This window comes from Megalops cyprinoides, chromosome 24, assembly GCF_013368585.1.
Source record: "Megalops cyprinoides isolate fMegCyp1 chromosome 24, fMegCyp1.pri, whole genome shotgun sequence".
NCBI classification, from domain to species: Eukaryota; Metazoa; Chordata; class Actinopteri; order Elopiformes; family Megalopidae; genus Megalops; species Megalops cyprinoides.
This window is the reverse complement of record NC_050606.1, coordinates 1936768-1956341: the sequence shown is the minus strand read 5'-3', so window position 1 is coordinate 1956341 and position 19574 is coordinate 1936768. Positions and strand designations below refer to the sequence as shown.

Sequence of the window (19574 nt, the reverse complement as noted above, 5' to 3'; positions counted from 1 at the left end):
GTACATGTTCATACAGTACCGCTACAGAGTGAGGGATTGGGGGAGATATGTAGTCATTAATCTCCACTCTCTGCTCAGCCTGCTCTCCACAGCCTGGCTTCAGTCCAAAACCACACTTCCTGCAGCTCTGAACCAGGAAGTTCCTCTCTCTCACACACACGCACATTTCCAGAAAAACGAAACTACACTCTGTCTCTCAGACAGTTTGTCAGTTACTGTGTGCAGTAAAATGGCAGCAGCTAGTATCTCAGTGGAGCAGGACCAGTTCAGCTGTTCAATCTGTCTGGATCTGCTGAAGGATCCGGTGACAATTCCCTGCGGACACAGTTACTGTATGGGCTGTATTAAGGGCTGCTGGGATCATGATGATCAAACTGGTGTCTACAGCTGTCCCCAGTGCAGACAAACCTTTGCCCCAAGGCCTGTTCTGGGCAGAAACACCATGCTGGCTGAAGTGGTGGAGAAAGTGAAGAAGACAGGACTCCAAGCTGCTCCTCCTGCTCACTGTTACGCTGGACCTGGAGACGTGACGTGTGATGTCTGCACTGGGAGAAAGCGCAAAGCTGTCAAGTCCTGTCTGGAGTGCTTGGCTTCTTACTGTGAAACTGATCTAGTCCTTCATGATAAACTCAATCGAGGGAAGTCTCACAAACTGATTGAGGCCACAGCAAAACTACAGGAACAGATCTGTTCTCGTCATTGCAAACTGCTGGAGGTTTACTGCCGTACTGATCAGCAGTGTATCTGTCTGCTGTGTGTGATGAATGAACACAGAGGCCATGATACAGTCTCAAGTGCAGCAGAAAGGAATGAAAAACAGGTAAGACCAGGAACTCTTGTGAGAACTGTCAGACTCTTAGAATGTACAAAAATATGGAGCTTCCATTCATTACATATATAGCTCCCTAAAACAGCTTTTTAACATAATTTCATTCTACTGGCTTTGTATGCTGCTAGTATTTGTACAGCAGACTTGTGTGCATGACATTAAAGCATTCCTCCTCTGTAAATGCAATCATTTTTAGTCCAGTTTACTTCCTTTGATGATTAAAGCTTTGATGATATAATTTTAAGGCATTGCATAACAAGATTTTACTATGCCCTTGATTATATATCAATTTAGTTTAAATAAAACTCAGTAAGACTATTTGACAATGAAAAGAAGAGAAATTAATCAAGTTAAATTATTATTTATATAAAATATTATTTCAGTCATTCATTCAGAGAAGTTTCATCTACCCAAAGAGTGAACATGGGTGAATCCACTGAGTCTGTGTAAGAGGAAATGAATACTCTGGAATTATAGGGCTGATGTCTCAGATATCTAGAGAGTGACTGTTCTATTGACACTTAATTTCCAGCAAATATACACACCTTAAATGTGCTCACCATTGGTAAAACACAAGCGCCAAGCATCTCCAGTTAGTTCAGTGATGCCTAAAGAGAGCTCAGGATCGTACATGTAGAGAGTTGAAAATCTCCTGTTCACTGCTAACTAACCTGTCTCATAGAATGGTCAGGATGTGACTCTGATAGAAAGGAAGTTTACTCCTACACACTGAACTGCATATGGAGCACAGTTTCATTGACTTTATAGAGTGATTTATACCATATTCTTATTGGTGGATTTGAAATGTGTTCTTGGGAATGTTGTTTGCCCACAGAAGGAGCTGGGGGAGACACAGAGGAAATTCCAGCACAGAATCCAGGAGAGAGAGAAGGAGCTGCAGGATCTGAGACAGGCTGTGGAGTCACTCACGGTGGGTACTGACCAGAGGAGAAGACAACAGCTGGCTGCTGGAAGAGCCATTTCAGGGCTCAGTCAGGGCTCTCCTCCAGTCATCCAGTGAAGGGGCCCAGTGTTGGGCCACTTTCCAGCCCTGTGGGGCTCAATCCACTGAGCCACACTGTCTGGGGTCCCACTAAGAGCTGAGTGAAAGGCCTAGTTAAAATGTACAGCCCTCCTCTCTCTGTGTCTCCTAACAGCGCTCTGCACAGGCAGCAGTGGAGGACAGTGAGAGGATCTTTACTGAGCTGATCCGCTCCATTGAGAGAAGGCGCTCTGAGGTGAAAGAGCTTATCAGAGATCAGGAGAAGGCTGCAGTGAGTCAGGCTGAAGGAGTCATGGAGCGACTGGAGCTGGAGATTGCTGAGCTGAGGAGGAGAGATGCTGAGATGGAGCAGCTTTCACACACAGAGGATCACATCCATTTCCTCCAGGTAACATCACTGTCCCTCTGCCAATCTGCAGAAAAGAAGGGGGCGTGTCTCACACAGAGCTGTCCAATGGAGATGCTCCTGAGTTCTCCCAGGAACGTGTGCAGCTCATTGTGTCTGATTGGGTACTTATTCTTTCTGTCTGTCTGTCTGTCTGTAGAGCTGTCGGTCTCTCTGTGTCCCTCCTGGATGTGGAGACTTAAGCAGCATCACCATCAATCCACATGTCTCTTTTGGGTTTGTGAACAAATCTGTCTCTGAACTGAAAGAGCGGCTGGAGGACGTCTGCAAGGAGAAATTAGCAAAGATCTCTTTAACAGGTAGGTGGGACATCCAAGTCATTATATGCAGGTTTGTAAAATATATTTCATAACATTTTACAATTCGTATGCAAGCGGCTGCCATGATTCTTACCTTAAAACTTGGTTTTAACCTGACTTGTTTGAATTTAATTCTATTTTCCAATAGACACTATGTTAAATTGCAAATATTGGACATTTGATAAGTGTGTATGTGAGGTGTATGATTTTTTATATATATATTCACTCTGTTACAAATAGTTTTATTGACACTGTTTGCCCATGAGGCCTAAATATTTTGTTCAATTTGTAATGTTGTTTCTGCTTATTTACTGAAATTATTTTAGACACGCTTCCATCATTTGGTTTACCTGAATTGTTAAAATTGACCTAAAAGGCTTCCTCCCCCCTCCCTCCACAGTGAAAAATGTGCATCTTCTAAAGGCTCCAGAGCCCAGGACCAGAGCAGAGTTCTTACAATGTGAGTGTGTTTACAGTGCAGAATTCAACCAAGTCTGGCAACCTCTTTCAGTGCAGTTTAATTTTAATTAAGACCTGCAGTGATGTATGTCCCTGTGTGTTTAACCAGAAGTTACAGTTTACTTGCATGCAGCATTATACACACAGAATAGTGTACTGGCTAGCATCTCTCCTATTGTAATAAATGACAATGAATAATAAATGATAGTATTAAACACATTTATTATATACAGACAGTATATAACAATGTTGAAATAGATAGTAGGAAAAAGGAAAAAAATAACAGAGTATGAAGAGTAAAACGCACAGACATAGAAACACACAGAGTCCAAGAAAATGATAGAATGTTAAAATCTTCATTTTGCAAAATATAAAATTGACTAAACTATTTCAAACCAGAAAATATATTAAAATGGTACATCGTTAAAACCAAAATATTAGGAACTGAAAACTGTACATAGTACATAAGTAATAGTTATTTCATGAATATCTTATAATTGGGTTCAAATTATATTCATTAATCTGAATTCCTGATTTTGTGTTTCTCCTCCATCAGATTCCTGCCAGCTCACACTGGACCCAAACACAGCAAATACACACCTCTGTCTGTCTGAGGGGAACAGAGCAGTGACATGTGGGACAGTGAAGCAGCCATATCCTGATCATCCAGAGAGATTTGAGAAGCGGTGGCAGGTGCTGTGCAGAGAGGGTCTGTCTGGACGCTGTTACTGGGAGGCTGAGTGGAGACAAAATATGGTTTATATAGCAGTCTCATATAAAGAGATCAGCAGGAAAGCAAAGAGTAATGACTGTGTGTTTGGATGCAATGAAAAGTCCTGGAGGTTACGCTGCTCTGCTTCAGAGTACTCTTTCTGGCACAATAGAAAGAGCACTGACACCCCCGTCCCCCCCTCCTCCAGAATAGGAGTGTACCTGGATCACAGGGCAGGAACTCTGTCCTTCTACAGTGTCTCTGACACAATGACCCTCCTCCACAGAGTCCACACCACATTCACTCAGCCCCTCTATCCTGGGTTTTGGCTTGATACAGGATCAACTGTAAAACTGTGTCCTCTGGAATGAGACATAAATATTGTCAGAGAATGGAATGAGGAAGCCTTTAAAATGAATTAAGAAACATGACGTATGAATCTGAAATTCTTGTAAATTATGTGCTCTATTCTTGAAAAAGATTATAAATATGAGGTACAATTTCTCTAAAATTAATTAAATTAGAACAAATTCCAAATTGTGGCAACAAACTAATTACAAATATTGAACACTTAATGGAATTACTTTTGTTTAAACAGCATAAGGAATGAGAGATTGTGCTGGAGAAAGGTATTGATTGGATGTATTCATGTGTGTTTAAAAAATAAATATCATCACTATCATTATCATCATCATCAACATCATCATTTTTTAATAGTTTGAACTGTTAAAAGTCCAGGATGTATCACCAGCTTTAGGTATTACTACATTCATGAGTGTTCCCAGTTTACTGTGGTTTTACTGCAGGGCTGAGGATCTGGGATGACTATCAACTGTTTTCGCTGCTGCTCCTTCCAGACTCATTAATTACATTCATGCATGTCAGCTCCCTGGCCAAGTTCAGAACTGATCTGGCGCCCCCTGCAGAGCGTGCAGTGAACAGCACTAAAACACTGAAGGAAGTAAGTCACCTCATCTGGATCCAGGATGAGAACTGACTGCTGCACCTGAAAAAAAAGAGTCAGAAGTTTTGGACAAGACCAAAAAAAGATGCACCTAGGACCCCACCCTACGCTTTATCATAACAGCTCCCTGATCTCCTGAAACATTCCCTGCACAGCCCATGGGACACACAGGTGTACAGAGACTCACTCTCACAGGTGGGGGGTACAGAGCTGTTCAGATTGTGGTTGCATTGTGGTTAATTAGCACAGACATCCTCGTACCCCAACATCCATATGCAGCACTTAATGCCTCTGCTGTGCCTGGTAATTCAAAGAGGAACTCCAGCTGTGGTCATCCAGAGGCCACCGGAGAAGTATCACGACTTTCATCACACAACATTCACCTGGGCCTCCATCGTCCAATCAGATCATGTGGCAGTGGGAGGGGGGGTGCATTTCAATTAACTGATGCTTTTGTCAGAATTGTGAAGCACGTTACATTTCACCCAAAGATCATACAAAAGAAACATATCCCTTAAGCTAAAAACACGTGAAAGTCAAAATTATTACAAAATGAAAGACTGTGCAGTCTGAGTAACATTTCCCTACAGCAGTACAGCAATGTATGTTAGACGTTTTTAGAGCAGCACTACAGAGTGAGGGATTGTGGGAGATATTTATACAGCAGCACTACAGAGTGAGGGATTGTGGGAGATATTTATACAGCAGCACTACACAGTGAGGGAGATGTGTAATCATTAAACTCCTCTCTCTGCTCAGCCTGCTCTCCACAGCCTGGCTTCAGTCCAAAACCACACCTCCTGCAGCTCTGAACCAGGAAGTCTCTCTCTCTGTCTCTCACTCTCTCATACATACGCACATTTCTAGGAAAATGAAACTAAACTCTGTCTCTCAGACAGTTTGTCAGTTACTGTGTGCAGTAAAATGGCAGCAGCTAGTATCTCAGTGGAGCAGGACCAGTTCAGCTGTTCAATCTGTCTGGGTCTACTGAAGGATCCGGTGACAATTCCCTGTGGACACAGTTACTGTATGGACTGTATTAAGGGCTGCTGGGATCAGGATGGTCATACTGGTGTCTACAGCTGTCCCCAGTGCAGGCAGACCTTCACTCCAAGGCCTGTTCTGGGCAGAAACACCATGCTGGTTGAAGTGGTGGAGAAAGTGAAGAAGACAGGACTCCAAGCTGCTCCTCCTGCTCACTGTTACGCTGGACCTGGAGACGTGGCGTGTGATGTCTGCACTGGGAGAAAGCTCAAAGCTGTCAAGTCCTGTTTGGAGTGCTTGGCTTCTTACTGTGAAACTCATCTCCAGGTTCACAACGAGATAAATCCAGGGAAAAAACACAAACTTATAGAGGCCACCTCACAACTACAGGAGAAGATCTGCGCCCATCATGACAAACTGCTGGAGGTTTACTGCCGTACTGATCAGCAGTGTATCTGTTATCTGTGTACAATGGATAAACACAGAGACCATGATACAGTCTCAGCTGCAGCAGAAAGGACTGAGAAACAGGTAGGAGCAACATCATTGCTAAAACCGTGGGAATTGTCTGAATTGTGAGAAATGTACAGCATTGTACATTCTTAAGCTAATGGAGCTGTTCTTTCATGAAATAATTTCTACAACTGCTATTAAAATACTCCACTATGTATTCTAACGTTAGCATAAAGAATCATATCAGAAATGCATTGTGATAACATTGTGCAAAAAAACAGTGAATGAGGGAGTAACATTCACCAAAATACATCAGTAAGAGCAGGAAGTGAAGACAGTCTAGCTCTTGGTGTGCAGCTCTGTTCACACCCCTCACCCCCCTTTCACTCCCTGAATGGGAATCAGCACGACTGGAGCAGCCAGTTCACACACACTGTGTAGAAGCTGTTCCCTCCACAAAGGCTCTGTTACATCAAGCTGATTTATGGGAACTGGACGGACTGCTGGATAATGAAGATAAATTATTATTTCAATATCATTCATTCACACAAATTACATTTACCTAAAAAGTAAGCATGGGCGAATCCACTGAGTCTCTGTAGGAACAGAATGAATACTCCAGAACAACATGGCTGTTGTCTCAACTGTCAAGAGAGCGATTGTGTGTTCTAGTTCCCAGCACACCAGTTTAAATATGCACCCTGCAAGTATAATTGCAGCACCCTATTGCAAGCACCCTAAGCATCTCCAATTACTTCAAGGATGCTTAAAGACCTCACATAAAGAAAGCTGGAAATCTCCGGTTATGCTATCACATTGATTGGTCAGGATCTGACTCTAATGGAAAGCAAGCTTACTCCTACACTCTGATTTGCATATGGAGCACAGTTTCATGGACTTTACAGTGATTGATATCATATTCTTATTGGAAGATGTGAAATGTATTATGGGAAATGTTGTTTGCCCACAGAAGCAGCTGGGGGAGACACAGAGGAAATTCCAGCACAGAATCCAGGAGAGAGAGAAGGAGCTGCAGGATCTGAGACAGGCTGTGGAGTCACTCACGGTGGGTACTGACCAGAGGAGAAGACAACAGCTGGCTGCTGGAAGAGCCATTTCAGGGCTCAGTCAGGGCTCTCCTCCATTCAGCCAGTGAGGGGCCCAGTGTTGGGCCACTTTCCAGCCCTGTGGGGCTCAATCCCACTGATCCACACTGTGGGAAACAGGCTCTCTGGGTCCCACTAAGAGTTGAGTGAAAGGCCTAGTTAAAATGTACAGCCCTCCTCTCTCTGTGTCTCCTAACAGTGCTCTGCACAGGCAGCAGTGGAGGACAGTGAGAGGATCTTTACTGAGCTGATCCGCTCCATTGAGAGAAGGCGCTCTGAGGTGACACAGCTGATCAGAGATCAGGAGAAGGCTGCAGTGAATCAGGCTGAAGGAGTCATTAAGCGACTGGAGCTGGAGATTGCTGAGCTGAGGAGGAGAGATGCTGAGCTGGAGCAGCTTTCACACACAGAGGATCACATCCATTTCCTCCAGGTAACATCACTGTCTCTCTGCCAATCTGCATGTGTGCAGCTCATTGTGTGTGACTGTGTACTTATTCTCTCTGTCTGTCTGTCTGTAGAGCTGTCAGTCTCTCTGTGTCCCTCCTGGATGTGGAGACTTAAGCAGCATCACCATCAATCCACATGTCTCTTTTGGGTTTGTGAAGAAATCTGCCTCTGAGCTGAAAGAGCGACTGGAGGATATCTGCAAGGAGGAATTAGCAAAGATGTCTGGAACAGGTAGGTGGGACATATATCTTTGTTTATGTAGGTTGTTGAAATATTTCAAAACATTTTACAATACATATGTAGGTGGCTCCCACAATTACTTCCTTAAAACTCAGTTGTAACCTGGATTGTTGGTAACCAAATTTTATTTTCCAAAACACACTATGTTATATATTTATTTATTTTTTTATGGAAAAAAAATTCACATTAAGTCAAATATTACTACAGTATTAATTCTGTATAAATAGCACACATTAGAAACTGATTGTGGGTTTTAGCAGTATCAGAAATGGTGGACGTTCTGACAGCTGTGTATATAACATGTATGGACAAGGTTTATTGCTATATCATAACGGACAGATTTTTTTTCTGTTTAACTTGTATCTCTTTTTTAATTTCCTTTTTTGTGATTTCCTTACAAATAGTTTTGTTGATGCTGTTTGCTCATGAGACATAAGGATTTTGTTTAGTTTGTATTGATTTTTCTGCTTATTTGCTGAATTGTTGTTGCAGAAACAGTCCCCTCTTTTGGTTTACCCAAATTGTTAAAGTTTTCCTAAAAGTCTTCCTCCCCCCTCCTCCACAGTGAAAGATCTGGACCTTCTACAGGCTCCAGAGCCCAGGACCAGAGCAGAGTTCTTAAATTGTGAGTCTATTTACAGTGAAGAATTCAACCAAATCTGGCAAACTCTCTCCGTCCAGTTTAGTTTAAATTAAGAACTGGAATGATTATGCCCCTGTGTGTTTAACAAGAAGTTACAGTTTACTTGCGTACAGTATTACACTGATAAGCAATTGCATTAGCAATATGCATGCAGAGTAGTGTAGTGTATGGTGTCTTCCTCATTCTAATAAACAAGAAAAAACATAATAATACACTGACAGTGTATAATAATGTTACTGTTGTGCATAGCAACACAATATGAAGAGTATGAAGTGAAAAGGCAAAATACACAAGCACATTCATACACACACACACACACACACACACACACACACATATACATAGTCAAAGATTTTTTAATTTTTTTTTTTTATAAAGCTGACTCAACTATTTTAGACTATATAAAATATATTAAAATGCTACAAGCTTAAAACCAAAATGTTAGGAACTAAAAACTGTACATGATGTGATAAAGTAATAATTATTTCATTAATATCTTATAGTTGGGATTAAATTATATTCAACTAATCTCTCATTCCTCCTTTTGCGCTTTTCCATCAGACTCCTGCCAGCTCACACAAGTGTGACCCAAACACAGTGTACAGACGCCTCTGTCTGTCTGAGGAGAACAGAGGGGTGACATGGGCTACTAATAAGTATCAGTCATATCCTGATCACCCAGAGAGATTTGAGTACTTGGCTGAAGTGTTGTGCAGAGAGGGTCTGTCTGGACGCTGTTACTGGGAGGCTGAGTGGAGTGGGGATGTGGTTTATATAGCAGTCTCATATAAAGAGAACAGCAGGAAAGGAAAGAGTGATGACTGCAAGCTTGGACACAATGAAAAATCCTGGAGTTTGTACTGCTCTGCTTCCAGTTGCTCTTTCTGGCACAATAACAAGAGCACTAACATCTCAGTCCCCTCCTCCTCCAGAATAGGAGTGTACCTGGATCACAGGGCAGGAACTCTGTCCTTCTACAGCGTCTCTGACACAATGACCCTCCTCCACAGAGTCCAGACCACATTCACTCAGCCCCTCTATCCTGGGTTTTGGCTTGGTATAAAAACAGCTTTAAATCTGTCCTCTTGAATGACAGAGAAATAACACCTGAACTCATAAGGAAGCAACAATCATTTAAATTCAGAAACATAAAATGTGAATCTTAATTTCTTGTGAATTGTTTGTTCCAGTATTGCCCATGGCTGTGAATGTAAACTATCATTTATAGAATTACCTGAAATTATAAGATTCCAAACTAACCACTATTAATTATTATAAATCCTTAACATTTGATATGTTAAATTTCCTCCAGATAATACAAGATAGAAAAGATTGTGCTGGAAAGTTAAACTCTGTGCTTAAAAAAAAAAAAACTATTATTATCATCATAATCGTCATCACCTTTCTCTTTGTAATGTGCACTTTTAAGAGTTCCTACAGCATATCTGTAAATGATCAGCTGCTGTTTGTTCCAGCTTTTCTCATTGATCTGGGTTAATACTGGTCTAAACTGGTCTAAACGCAGGGCTGTGTCTCAGGAGCCACAGCTACAGCTGTACACAGTGGCTGCTCCTTCCCAGATTCCATAAATATTCCATATATCATATTTCTAATATTTCTATTTGCTCTAATGGCCCCACAGGGCACCAGATATTAGCATGCAGCGAAATCCCTGGGCATGGCTTCTGGAATTCTAACCAGCTGTAACGGACCTTTTTCACATGTTTTGGATCGACCAGACATGAATTAAATCCATCTTTCCTCTTTCTCTCGAACCTCAGGTTGGGAACAGCAAGAGATAGGTCACCACAGATCAAATTTGTGCTTGAAATTTCAGGAGACGTTCAGGTAATCGGTATTATCTGGAGGCCCTCCTGTAAAGCTAGGCCTAAAGGAACGTGTAGCACCCTGCATGATTGATTACGTCGTTATGATGCTTTGACCAGTGAGCGCTCAGTACCGAGATGAAAATGTGGATGCCGGATTGAGTCGCACAATAATAAATCAACAGAATAAATGGACAGGACTTACTGCTGATTTTTTTTCCTCGTTTGAGTAGATGACGACACTGTGGTGAACCTCTAAGGTGATTTACAAACATAGCAGGACCACAGAAGTAATGAACATGTGGATACTCTGTCTGTGATTAATGTCTTCATTACAAACAAATGCTTTTGTTTATCGTACTGCTATGCCTCGATGGCAAATTAAGGTTTGATTTGTGTTCTCGTTACTTGGAACGGAGGAGAACCAAAATCCAAAGTCTGCAAAGAGGAGATGAGTGTTTGAAATATTGAAATCTGAAACTTTTGAAATATGACGTGATCAGTGCATGAAGACATATTTCGGCCAAAAGGTTCCTTAAGTTTTAAGAAGTCATTTAGTCTGTACTGCCCTCTTCTCTGACAAAAAGACTTCCCTGTGTTATCGATTACTCATAACTGAGTCTACAGACTCCCGGCTCTTGTCACAAGGTGGCATTACAACAGCAATGAAAGCATTATAACTTTTGATTACTTTTCAAAAGGTGCCAGTTTAATTAGTTCTCCTTTGCTTAAATGTTAATAACCAGGATGGTGGCAGTGTAGCATTATGGTTAAGGAACAGGACCTGTAATCAAAACGTAGCTGGTTTGATTCACTGTTAGGGCACTGCTGCTGTACCCTTGAGCAAGGTACCTAACCCACAGTTGCCTCAGTATCCAGCTGTATAAATTGACAACATTGTCAAAAAAAAACTGTAACTGGTGTAAGTCACCAGTTGGTAAGCCTCAGCCATTCTGAAGGTTACATGACTATTCAAATACTGGCTAATATATCGCCAAATCATGTACCAGATTATTTCACTGGATAAGAACATCTGCTAAATGCCAGTAATGTAATGTAATAAATGCAACTCAGTATCCACAATAACAGCTAGAGACCATTATGATGTTTCTGTGTTTCTGTTGTTTCCAAAACAGCACAGTGTTCCTTAAGCATGGTGATGAGTTTTACCTTTTTTTTAATCTACATTCAGTCTTCCAGCCAAGCAATACTTATCAGAACATTTCAGGTATTCAACTGTTATTGAATATTATTTGTCAAATATCATTTTTTTTTAATCATTACATGTCAGTGAATAACGTTAGAAGATACTGAAATATCTAATGTTGACTGACGTCACTGTATCGCTGTCACTGAACTTGTGTCCATTAGACAACACAACCGAGGGAATGTGTTTGGTTGGCCTCACCAAGCACTCATACATTAGACGTAAACTGGCCATTGACTCTGTGCCTCTACCATAGGGATTTATTGATTTTTTTTAATACACTGTGGAAGTGGAAAATTGTTGACCTTAAATTACCCTGTGTGACCATGTTTTGTTTTTCTGAGAGTTTCTATCGTCTATCATCTCACTACTGGCCGTCTGGCAGGTGCAGCTGAGCTGTCAGAGTGCCTGGGTTTCTTATCCTGTAGACAAGGCTCTCTGATGATTGGGCTTTTTTGGATTTTGGATTGGATACTAACTGTATCACTGATCATGTGTATTACTATTGGATGATGTTTAGTGCGTCTGTTTTAATTGGCTCATGGGCATTGTTACAAGTGCCTTTAGACCACTGATTCTCAATCCCGCTCCTGGGCCCCCCCTGCTCTGCACGTTTTCCATCTTTCCCTGCTCTACCTACCTGACTGAACTCATCAGTGGCACTTTTGATTAATTGAGCACACCTGATTTAATCAAGAGCATGTTAGTCATTTCAATCAGGTGTGTTTGGAGCAAGGATAGATATGCAGGACAGGGGGGCCCCAGGAGCAGGAGTGAGAAACACTGCTTTAGACTGTATGTGGGGGGAGAGGAGAGACATCCTTACACGGGGGGGAATGTCCTTTTTTTAAAACCAGCAATGTGTGACAATAACCTTCACTGCCATCTCTCACAAGTGTATTATTCTTCCAGGCAGACTGTCTATATAGCACGGAAGGGGTATTATTCATGTGCTCATGGCAGCCTCTCTTTTTTTTATTCCGACAGAGATATGTGACATCGAAAAGGCCTGTGGGACAGAGTTTATTTAAAGCTTCGATTTCTGAGGAAAATAAACAGCATAGTAGCCTATGCAGATAACAAATCACAAACTGTAAGAGTAGCTTCCCATACCCCCCAACTGGAGGTATGAGGGTGTCACTGCAGCTTGATATTTCAATATGTAATTTGTCAAAACAACAGGGTTTTAGGTCAAGGTAAGTATGGGGACAGATGTGACCAGTGGTGTCAGAAGCCCGGAAGATGATACGGGGCAGAAAAGTAGTTATAGATGGGGAATAACAGCATCACAAGTTCTGTACGCCATGTACACACATACACAATGGGATGTACACTGCGTTGTTATGCTTGTGTATGTGTGTGAATAACATGTATCAATACACTGATTAACAATGTATTTCTTTAAATATATTTTACACTATGTGCAGTATCAGCAGACTTACCAGAAACAAACAATTACTTATTTAATTTTTATAATCCACAAACAGAGGAACCACCCTGAGCACAGCCACACAGCTGCAGAAAAGAAAGAGAGATCCTCTCTGTAGCCACACACCTGCATTTAATAACTACTGATTAGGGCAGGTGTGGCTCCTGGATCACACACAGACAATGACAATAACACATTAAGCAATTAACATGTTTGAGATGACATCGATGAACCAACGTTTGCTGTTGCATTTGAGTGGGATGAAAAACACAGCAGACCCTTAAACGCTGAACATTCTAACAATTAACACAACTAAAAAAAAAGACACATTACACATTTTTGGGCACAGGTGAAGGCTTCTCTGTCACAGTTTTTTTTTTATCTTATTCGTAAGTTTACCTCCACTAACATGACCGTTCTTCATTTAATAAATAAATGACAGGACAGTGTTTGTTTTGTAAGGTTGCACCAGAAATAGACAAGGAGACGAGATGAGACGAAGAGACGAGATTATGAAAAAAAAATGAACGTCCTCCACCAAATTTATAAACAACGTCTGATTTTCTGGGACAAAGTGTCATGACAATCAATGAAAAGTGAAGAGCTACAAGGAGATCTCTGCTCTCTGCTCTTTCTCTCTCTTTCCCCCTCTGTGTCTTTCTCTTCCTCCCTCTCTCTCTCTGTCCCCCTCTCCCTCTCTGTCTCTCTCTCTCTCTGTCCCCCTCTCCCTCTCTGTCTGCCTTCTCTTTCTGTCCCTCTCTCTCTCCCTCTCTGCCCTCTCTCTTTCCCTCTCTGTCTCTCTGTCTCTCTGTCTTTCTTTCTCTCTCTCTGTGTCCCCCGCCCCCCCTCCCTCATGGAACAGAGGTATGGGACACAAACATTTCCCTTATCCCGTTGTGATGGATGGCACTTGGAAGTCAGGTGGGTGACCAGATGTCCTGTCTCACGTGTCACCCTGTCTCAATGCCAGAGACAAACCCTTGGGGCCACAGGGACGCTGTGACTCAAATCACCACCCAGATGAGACTGCCATCCTCTGGCTGCCTCCATGAGGAAAAATAGCAACGATAATAACACGTTAATAATACGTTCCACCTTGCAGCTACGAACTAATGGAGAACCCAGCAGGTACAGTGCACAGAGTCTGGCACATGGCAGTCTTTGCCCCAAAGCCTGAACCTCTAGAAGTGTTTCAATTAAAGCTCAGAAGCTTTCCTCTCCTCAGGGCCGAAAGTTCCAGCCTGCCCCGCCTCTATTTGTTTCCGTTTTCCGAGCAATGAGACAGAATGACTCACATGTTCGTTTATAACCTTCGATAATGTGATTCCAATCAGACTCCCGGCGTTTAACGCACCTTGTTTAAATGTTTAAAATGTAAATGGCTCTGAATAGCTCTGCTTCTTGTGAGTTGTGGATGTGTGCACAGTGCTCCCTGCTGACCCGCGTTTCAGCTGAACTCCAGTGACCTGTTTTTTTTTTTTTTTCCATTGCTTTGAGTAATGCATTTAATCGGTTTGTTTTTCCTGCTGATGGTTTGTTTGATATCAAGTTTTCGGTGGGAAAGGAATGAGTAGTAAATGAAAAGAGCCGTAAAACAGAAATACATTGCTTGAATAGAGGTCCTACTTTCGTAAGCCATGATATATTCCCTGGGGGACTGCATCCATCCCAGAATGCACCTGTGATTATGACTATCACCTGTGCTCCTTTTCCAGACCAGGTGAAAGCCAGGGGAACTTACTGGCTATTTGCCCTACTCTGAGTTCAGCTTCAGGGCTTCTGCACAGTATGTCAGTACAGGAGGTCTCAAGGGTTAATATTGATACAGAAAAAAATAGATAAACGTTCTACAACAAGACATTACATATAAGCATAGACAAACACACACACACACACACACACACATTTACATTTACGTTTGGCATTAGTTTCATTTGGCAGACGCTTTTAACCAAAGAAGCTTGAAAGGAAAGCAGAGAAGATTACGAGCAAAAAACCATAAGGAGTCAAAAGATACACACACAGACAAACACACACACGCACACACACACACACATACAATCAGGACCCAAGTGGGCATGTATGTGCATGACAGAGTGTAAGAGAGGGAGAGAGGGAGCAGTTTTAATGCTTGCGTTCACACACTCCTCTGTGTGCGTGTATGTGTGTGAGTGTGTGTGCACGTGCGCGTGAGTGTGTGTGGTGTGTGTGTGTATGCAGGCGTGAGTTATGCCTCCTCCCATGAGTCATGCATTCTAAAAGTATTGTTATCGCATCCATTATCCAAACCCAAGCAATTACACCTCCTGCATATGTTACCATATTAATGATAATGTGATTTATGTTTGTGTTTGCACATAACAGGCAGGCTTCCAATCAGCAGGTGTCTTACTTGCACAATGTTCACTATAACGCAGTAAAAATGTAGGATCATGGCTGCCTGTTTGGCATAATAATGGTAATAATTAAAATGTGCCGAAAGCGCTCCTTTCCGTTTGAGTTTGTTTTCCTCTCTGAGTGATGGAGCACCTTTCGCCTGGGTGTCTGAGTAGGTGTGATTTGTGATATTGTGTCCTATTTCTCCAGGACCAACTTCAGTTTCAGGTCATTTAAAAAAAGGACATCTGTGTAGGGTGAAAGTGCATAGATGTGTGTGTGTGTGCGCGTGTGTGTGTGTGTGTGTGTGTGTGTGTGTGTGTGTGTGTGTGTGCACGTGTGGGTGTTTGTATGTGTGTGTTGTGTGTGCGTGCATGCGTGTGGGTGTGCATGTGCGTGTTTGTGTGTGTGTGTGTTGTGTGTGCGTGCATGCGTGTGTGTGTAATTACAGCCATTGACATTGCTGTCCATAGCTGCAGTTTTTAGCTGCAGCTAAAAACTGGTTATATATAAAATTTACTTTTGATTCAAACAGATAGTATAGCAGAGAACAGGATCTTATCCTCAATGAGGAAGCATAACTAAAATGGAACAAGAATTTTCAAATGCTCACATATTCAGTACAGGGTTAGATTTACGGGTGGAATTGGGGGGGTCTGACCCCCATAATTAAGACTTGGACCCCCCCCCCCCCCCCGCAGTGGCGGGGGGTGAGCTGGAAACAAGGGAATGCCCAACTACCACCTTTAAATCTATCATTACTTTCATCCTGTTCCCCTTTATCCTTCTTGATTAACAATAAAACAAATAATTCACAGAATAATTGACACCAATGGCGTAATTAGAATGATTATGCTCGCCAAACACCACAGATTGTCAGTCGTTTGAGTGCTTGCGAAAGCTACAACGTGAGATTGTTTAATTCACAAGAATGGCATTTATCGATTTAAATCACGTTAAATGCTCATGACACATCACAGCTTTTGTGAGGTCTGTGTTCTAAACGTTATTGTTAATTGCACTCAACCTAAGTTAAAAGTTTATTCTCAGTAATTTAAATCGATTTAAGTAAATTTAGCTCCGTTTTGTAATTTGAATTTTGTAACACAAGAAAGGTATAATGTGAAACATTTAAGAGAAAGCTTTGGAAAGCTACTTACCACTTAATCATTAAATTGCTATCCTTGTTAATTAAACAATCCCATGCCGTAGCTTTAGCAAGAACACACAAATTTCAGACAATCTGCGGTGTTTCGCGAGCATAAGCATTCATTCTAATAACGCGATTGGTGTCGATTATTCTGTGAATTACTTGTTTTATTGTTAATCAAAGAGGATAAAGGGGAACAGGTGATGTGATGATAGATTTAAAGGTAGTAGCAAAACCGCCGCCACTGCTGTTGGTGGTGGTGGTGGTGGTGGTGGTGGTGGTGGGGGGGGGGGGGGGGGTCCAAATCTTAATTAGGGGGGTAAGACCCCCTCCGACCCGACGCATAAGCGAACTACGCGCCTGCTTAGGGCCCCCAAGAGCGCTTGAAGTATCCCACAAGAGAGCTTGAAATGTTTTATGTGTATACATTATATATATATATATTATGTCAATGGTAATCATACAAAAACGCAATATTATGTTAACGGGCTGCCTAGCTAATAGTCTACTGGTTTAATCAATTCCCGCTACCTCTGTCAGACCTGGTGTCACGTCCATGCGCATGCGCACTGTAACGGACGTTAACTGCGTTTTGATGCAAGCGCCTCTGTAGCCAGCTATGAGGTCGCCGAGGTCTGGACCGCGGTCATTTTTTCCCTCTCAGGCTGACGTGTTGCATTATATGTGTGTGAATGAACATGATTTTATTTTGTGAACGAAAGTGTTTTGACATCGTTATGAATCCCCCCTGCCGACTCGCACAGCCGAGGCTGAACAGCCGCCAAATCTGAGGCAATTCTCTGTAGGCCCTATGGTCGTATCCATCCGCCAAATAAAACGTATTTCAGCCAATTAGAACTTACTCCTCAGTGATAAGCGACTGTGTTTCTGTCACATCGATAGTCGGAGGGATAAGAACAAGCGCCTACCAGCAGTGAGTAACATTTTAGTGTCTATTAACTAGTGTCTTATTTTTTGAAAACTAAATTATGGTCACCTTAGAAAAAATAACGTTACATATTTACCATGTTCACATATCTGTTGAAACGGTCCGTTCACTACCTGTGGGACAGCAGCGCTTCCGAATGACATTTTGTATCAGCTAAACGTTGTCGAGCTAGCTAGCTAGCCAATTGTCTAGCGTTACGTAATGTTATTAATGTCAGCTAGCTAATTAGCTAGGTTTGCTAGCTAACACTCACTGTTATCAAACGCTAAACATAATACTGCATTGTATGGTTTACTAATTGACAAAAATGATTCAGGAAGAGCCTGCCTAAAAGTTTTAGAAAAACTGTGTTTGCTGAGGAAAAGAGTGGGAGAGAGTGGTAGCAGGCAGCGCGTAGCTCTGTTGCCCAGCAACAGTGAGGCAACTGTCACACGTCTCTGAAACGGCTAGCTGGCTTGTAACGTTAACCAAACTGTAACAGCCTCATCAGTAATCACAAGCACAGCACTGGCGGGTACTCTGCTTCTTGTCTATGTGATTTCATCTTACACCACTGGCTAGCCTCATAATTCGACATCTTTGAAAATGAACGTATTGGCGGTGCCTAGGCGGTGAGGGGGGCCCTAATCAAATTCTGCTTCGGGTCCCATAAAGTCTTGGGCCGGCCCTGATGTGGAGTTATAAACAGGTCCACATGTCAGTTTGAAAATAACTTTCCAGCTTTTCTTTCTTGTTTATTTTTTTCCTTTCTAAAATAACACTAGAAACTAATAAGTAAATAGTCCAGCCACACAGGGGAAAAAAAACAGTTTGATATTATTGATATGTTTGCAAGCTAATTTGGAGGAGGTTGACTCAACATGATGGAGGCTAAAACCACAATACCATCTTTCTGGCAGTTATTAACCATTAGAGTACAGTAAAACTGCGCTTAGCCACTTCTGCATGGGTCCCCAGGGTTCTCCCACAGTTCCTCGGGATTGGACAGAAAAATGGAGGTGCTGATTGGATATGATGTCATCAGAGACCAGGCAGAAAGTGGAGTGAGGAATGAGGACTCTGTGCTCCAATAGCAATCCGTCTGGCCTGATGCTGTTTACAGGTAATCATACAACAGATCATTAGCTTTATGGAATGCACCTCTTATCTTCAGGAATCACTATCATTACAGTTATCTTTAGGAATCCTGGGGATTTATTACTACTTTTAGTGATCCTTATCATTGTAGTAATCTTTTAGTGATTGTTATAGCTATGGTATGCAGTTAGCAGTGGTGATCATTATTTTTACAGTTTATGGTTATCTTTATTGATCACTGTTGTTGTGGTTTATGGTTATCTTTGGTGACTGTAATCTTTTTATGGATTCCATTTACAATGTTAGTTCTCATTACAGTCTGTTCTTAGGTTGACTGATTGTTATCAATCACAGCTTGACTGGGCTTTTAAAGGAGTTAACTGTTACTGCAGGTAGGGACGGTGCTGTGTTTTCACTGAAGTTTTATTTTGTGTATGTGTTTTCCTCTATCTCTCTCTCTCTCTCTCTCTCTCTCTCTCTCTCTCTCTCTCTCTCTCTCTCTTTTTTTCGCTCGGGAGTAGCGGAGAGTGAAATCTGCCGTAGTGTGAGAGGAGGAGGGAGCTCAGTCCCTGCATTTGAGGTAATATGGCAGCTAATCTTCCTTTGGCTCCGTGCTGTGGGTCTGCAACAGGCGAGCTCTTTCCCTCTGCTGAGACTTTGCCCTCTCGAAGAGCCTGTGGAGATCACAGGCAGAGTGAGAGCCGTGCAGACACACCCTGAAATGCTTCCCTCCGGGGCGGCCATTCTCCGCCACGCCTCGGTGTCCTCTGAGACGGCGATCACGCTGATCGAGAGGACGCCCCAACGCGTATCCAGGTGATGACGGTCACAGGTTAAAGTGTTTAGTTCTGGACAACAGGGCAGCAAAACTTTAGGCCGTAGTCCACCGGAGATTTGACATTCAAATGATCAAAACAGGTCCAGCTATTTCAGTTAAATAAATAAATAAAATGAACCACCATATGAGTGAATCTGAGTATCTCTATGTATCAGGCAGTGCACAGTGTAGGTC

The 19574-nt window shown here is 42.2% G+C and overlaps 1 protein-coding gene and 1 pseudogene across 3 annotated transcripts; both read left to right on the top strand.

The window, feature by feature from the left end:
* Window positions 1-176: 176 nt before the first annotated feature.
* Window positions 177-4079, top strand: LOC118771046 (tripartite motif-containing protein 16-like). 3 transcript variants are annotated; one of them, XM_036518901.1, is made up of 6 exons: window positions 177-820; window positions 1665-1760; window positions 1987-2220; window positions 2378-2537; window positions 2968-2997; window positions 3553-4079. In XM_036518901.1, the coding sequence occupies exons 1-6, from the start codon at window positions 230-232 to the stop codon at window positions 4077-4079; spliced, it is 1638 nt and encodes a 545-aa protein (XP_036374794.1). In that variant the 5' UTR covers window positions 177-229. The 3 variants fall into 3 exon arrangements, with proteins under 3 accessions (XP_036374794.1, XP_036374791.1, XP_036374793.1); XM_036518898.1 differs by having other exon boundaries at window positions 2938-2997; XM_036518900.1 differs by having other exon boundaries at window positions 2378-2554; window positions 2961-2997.
* A 1511-nt stretch (window positions 4080-5590) lies between these two features.
* On the top strand, window positions 5591-9654 carry LOC118771045 (annotated as a pseudogene).
* The last annotated feature ends 9920 nt before the right edge of the window (window positions 9655-19574 follow it).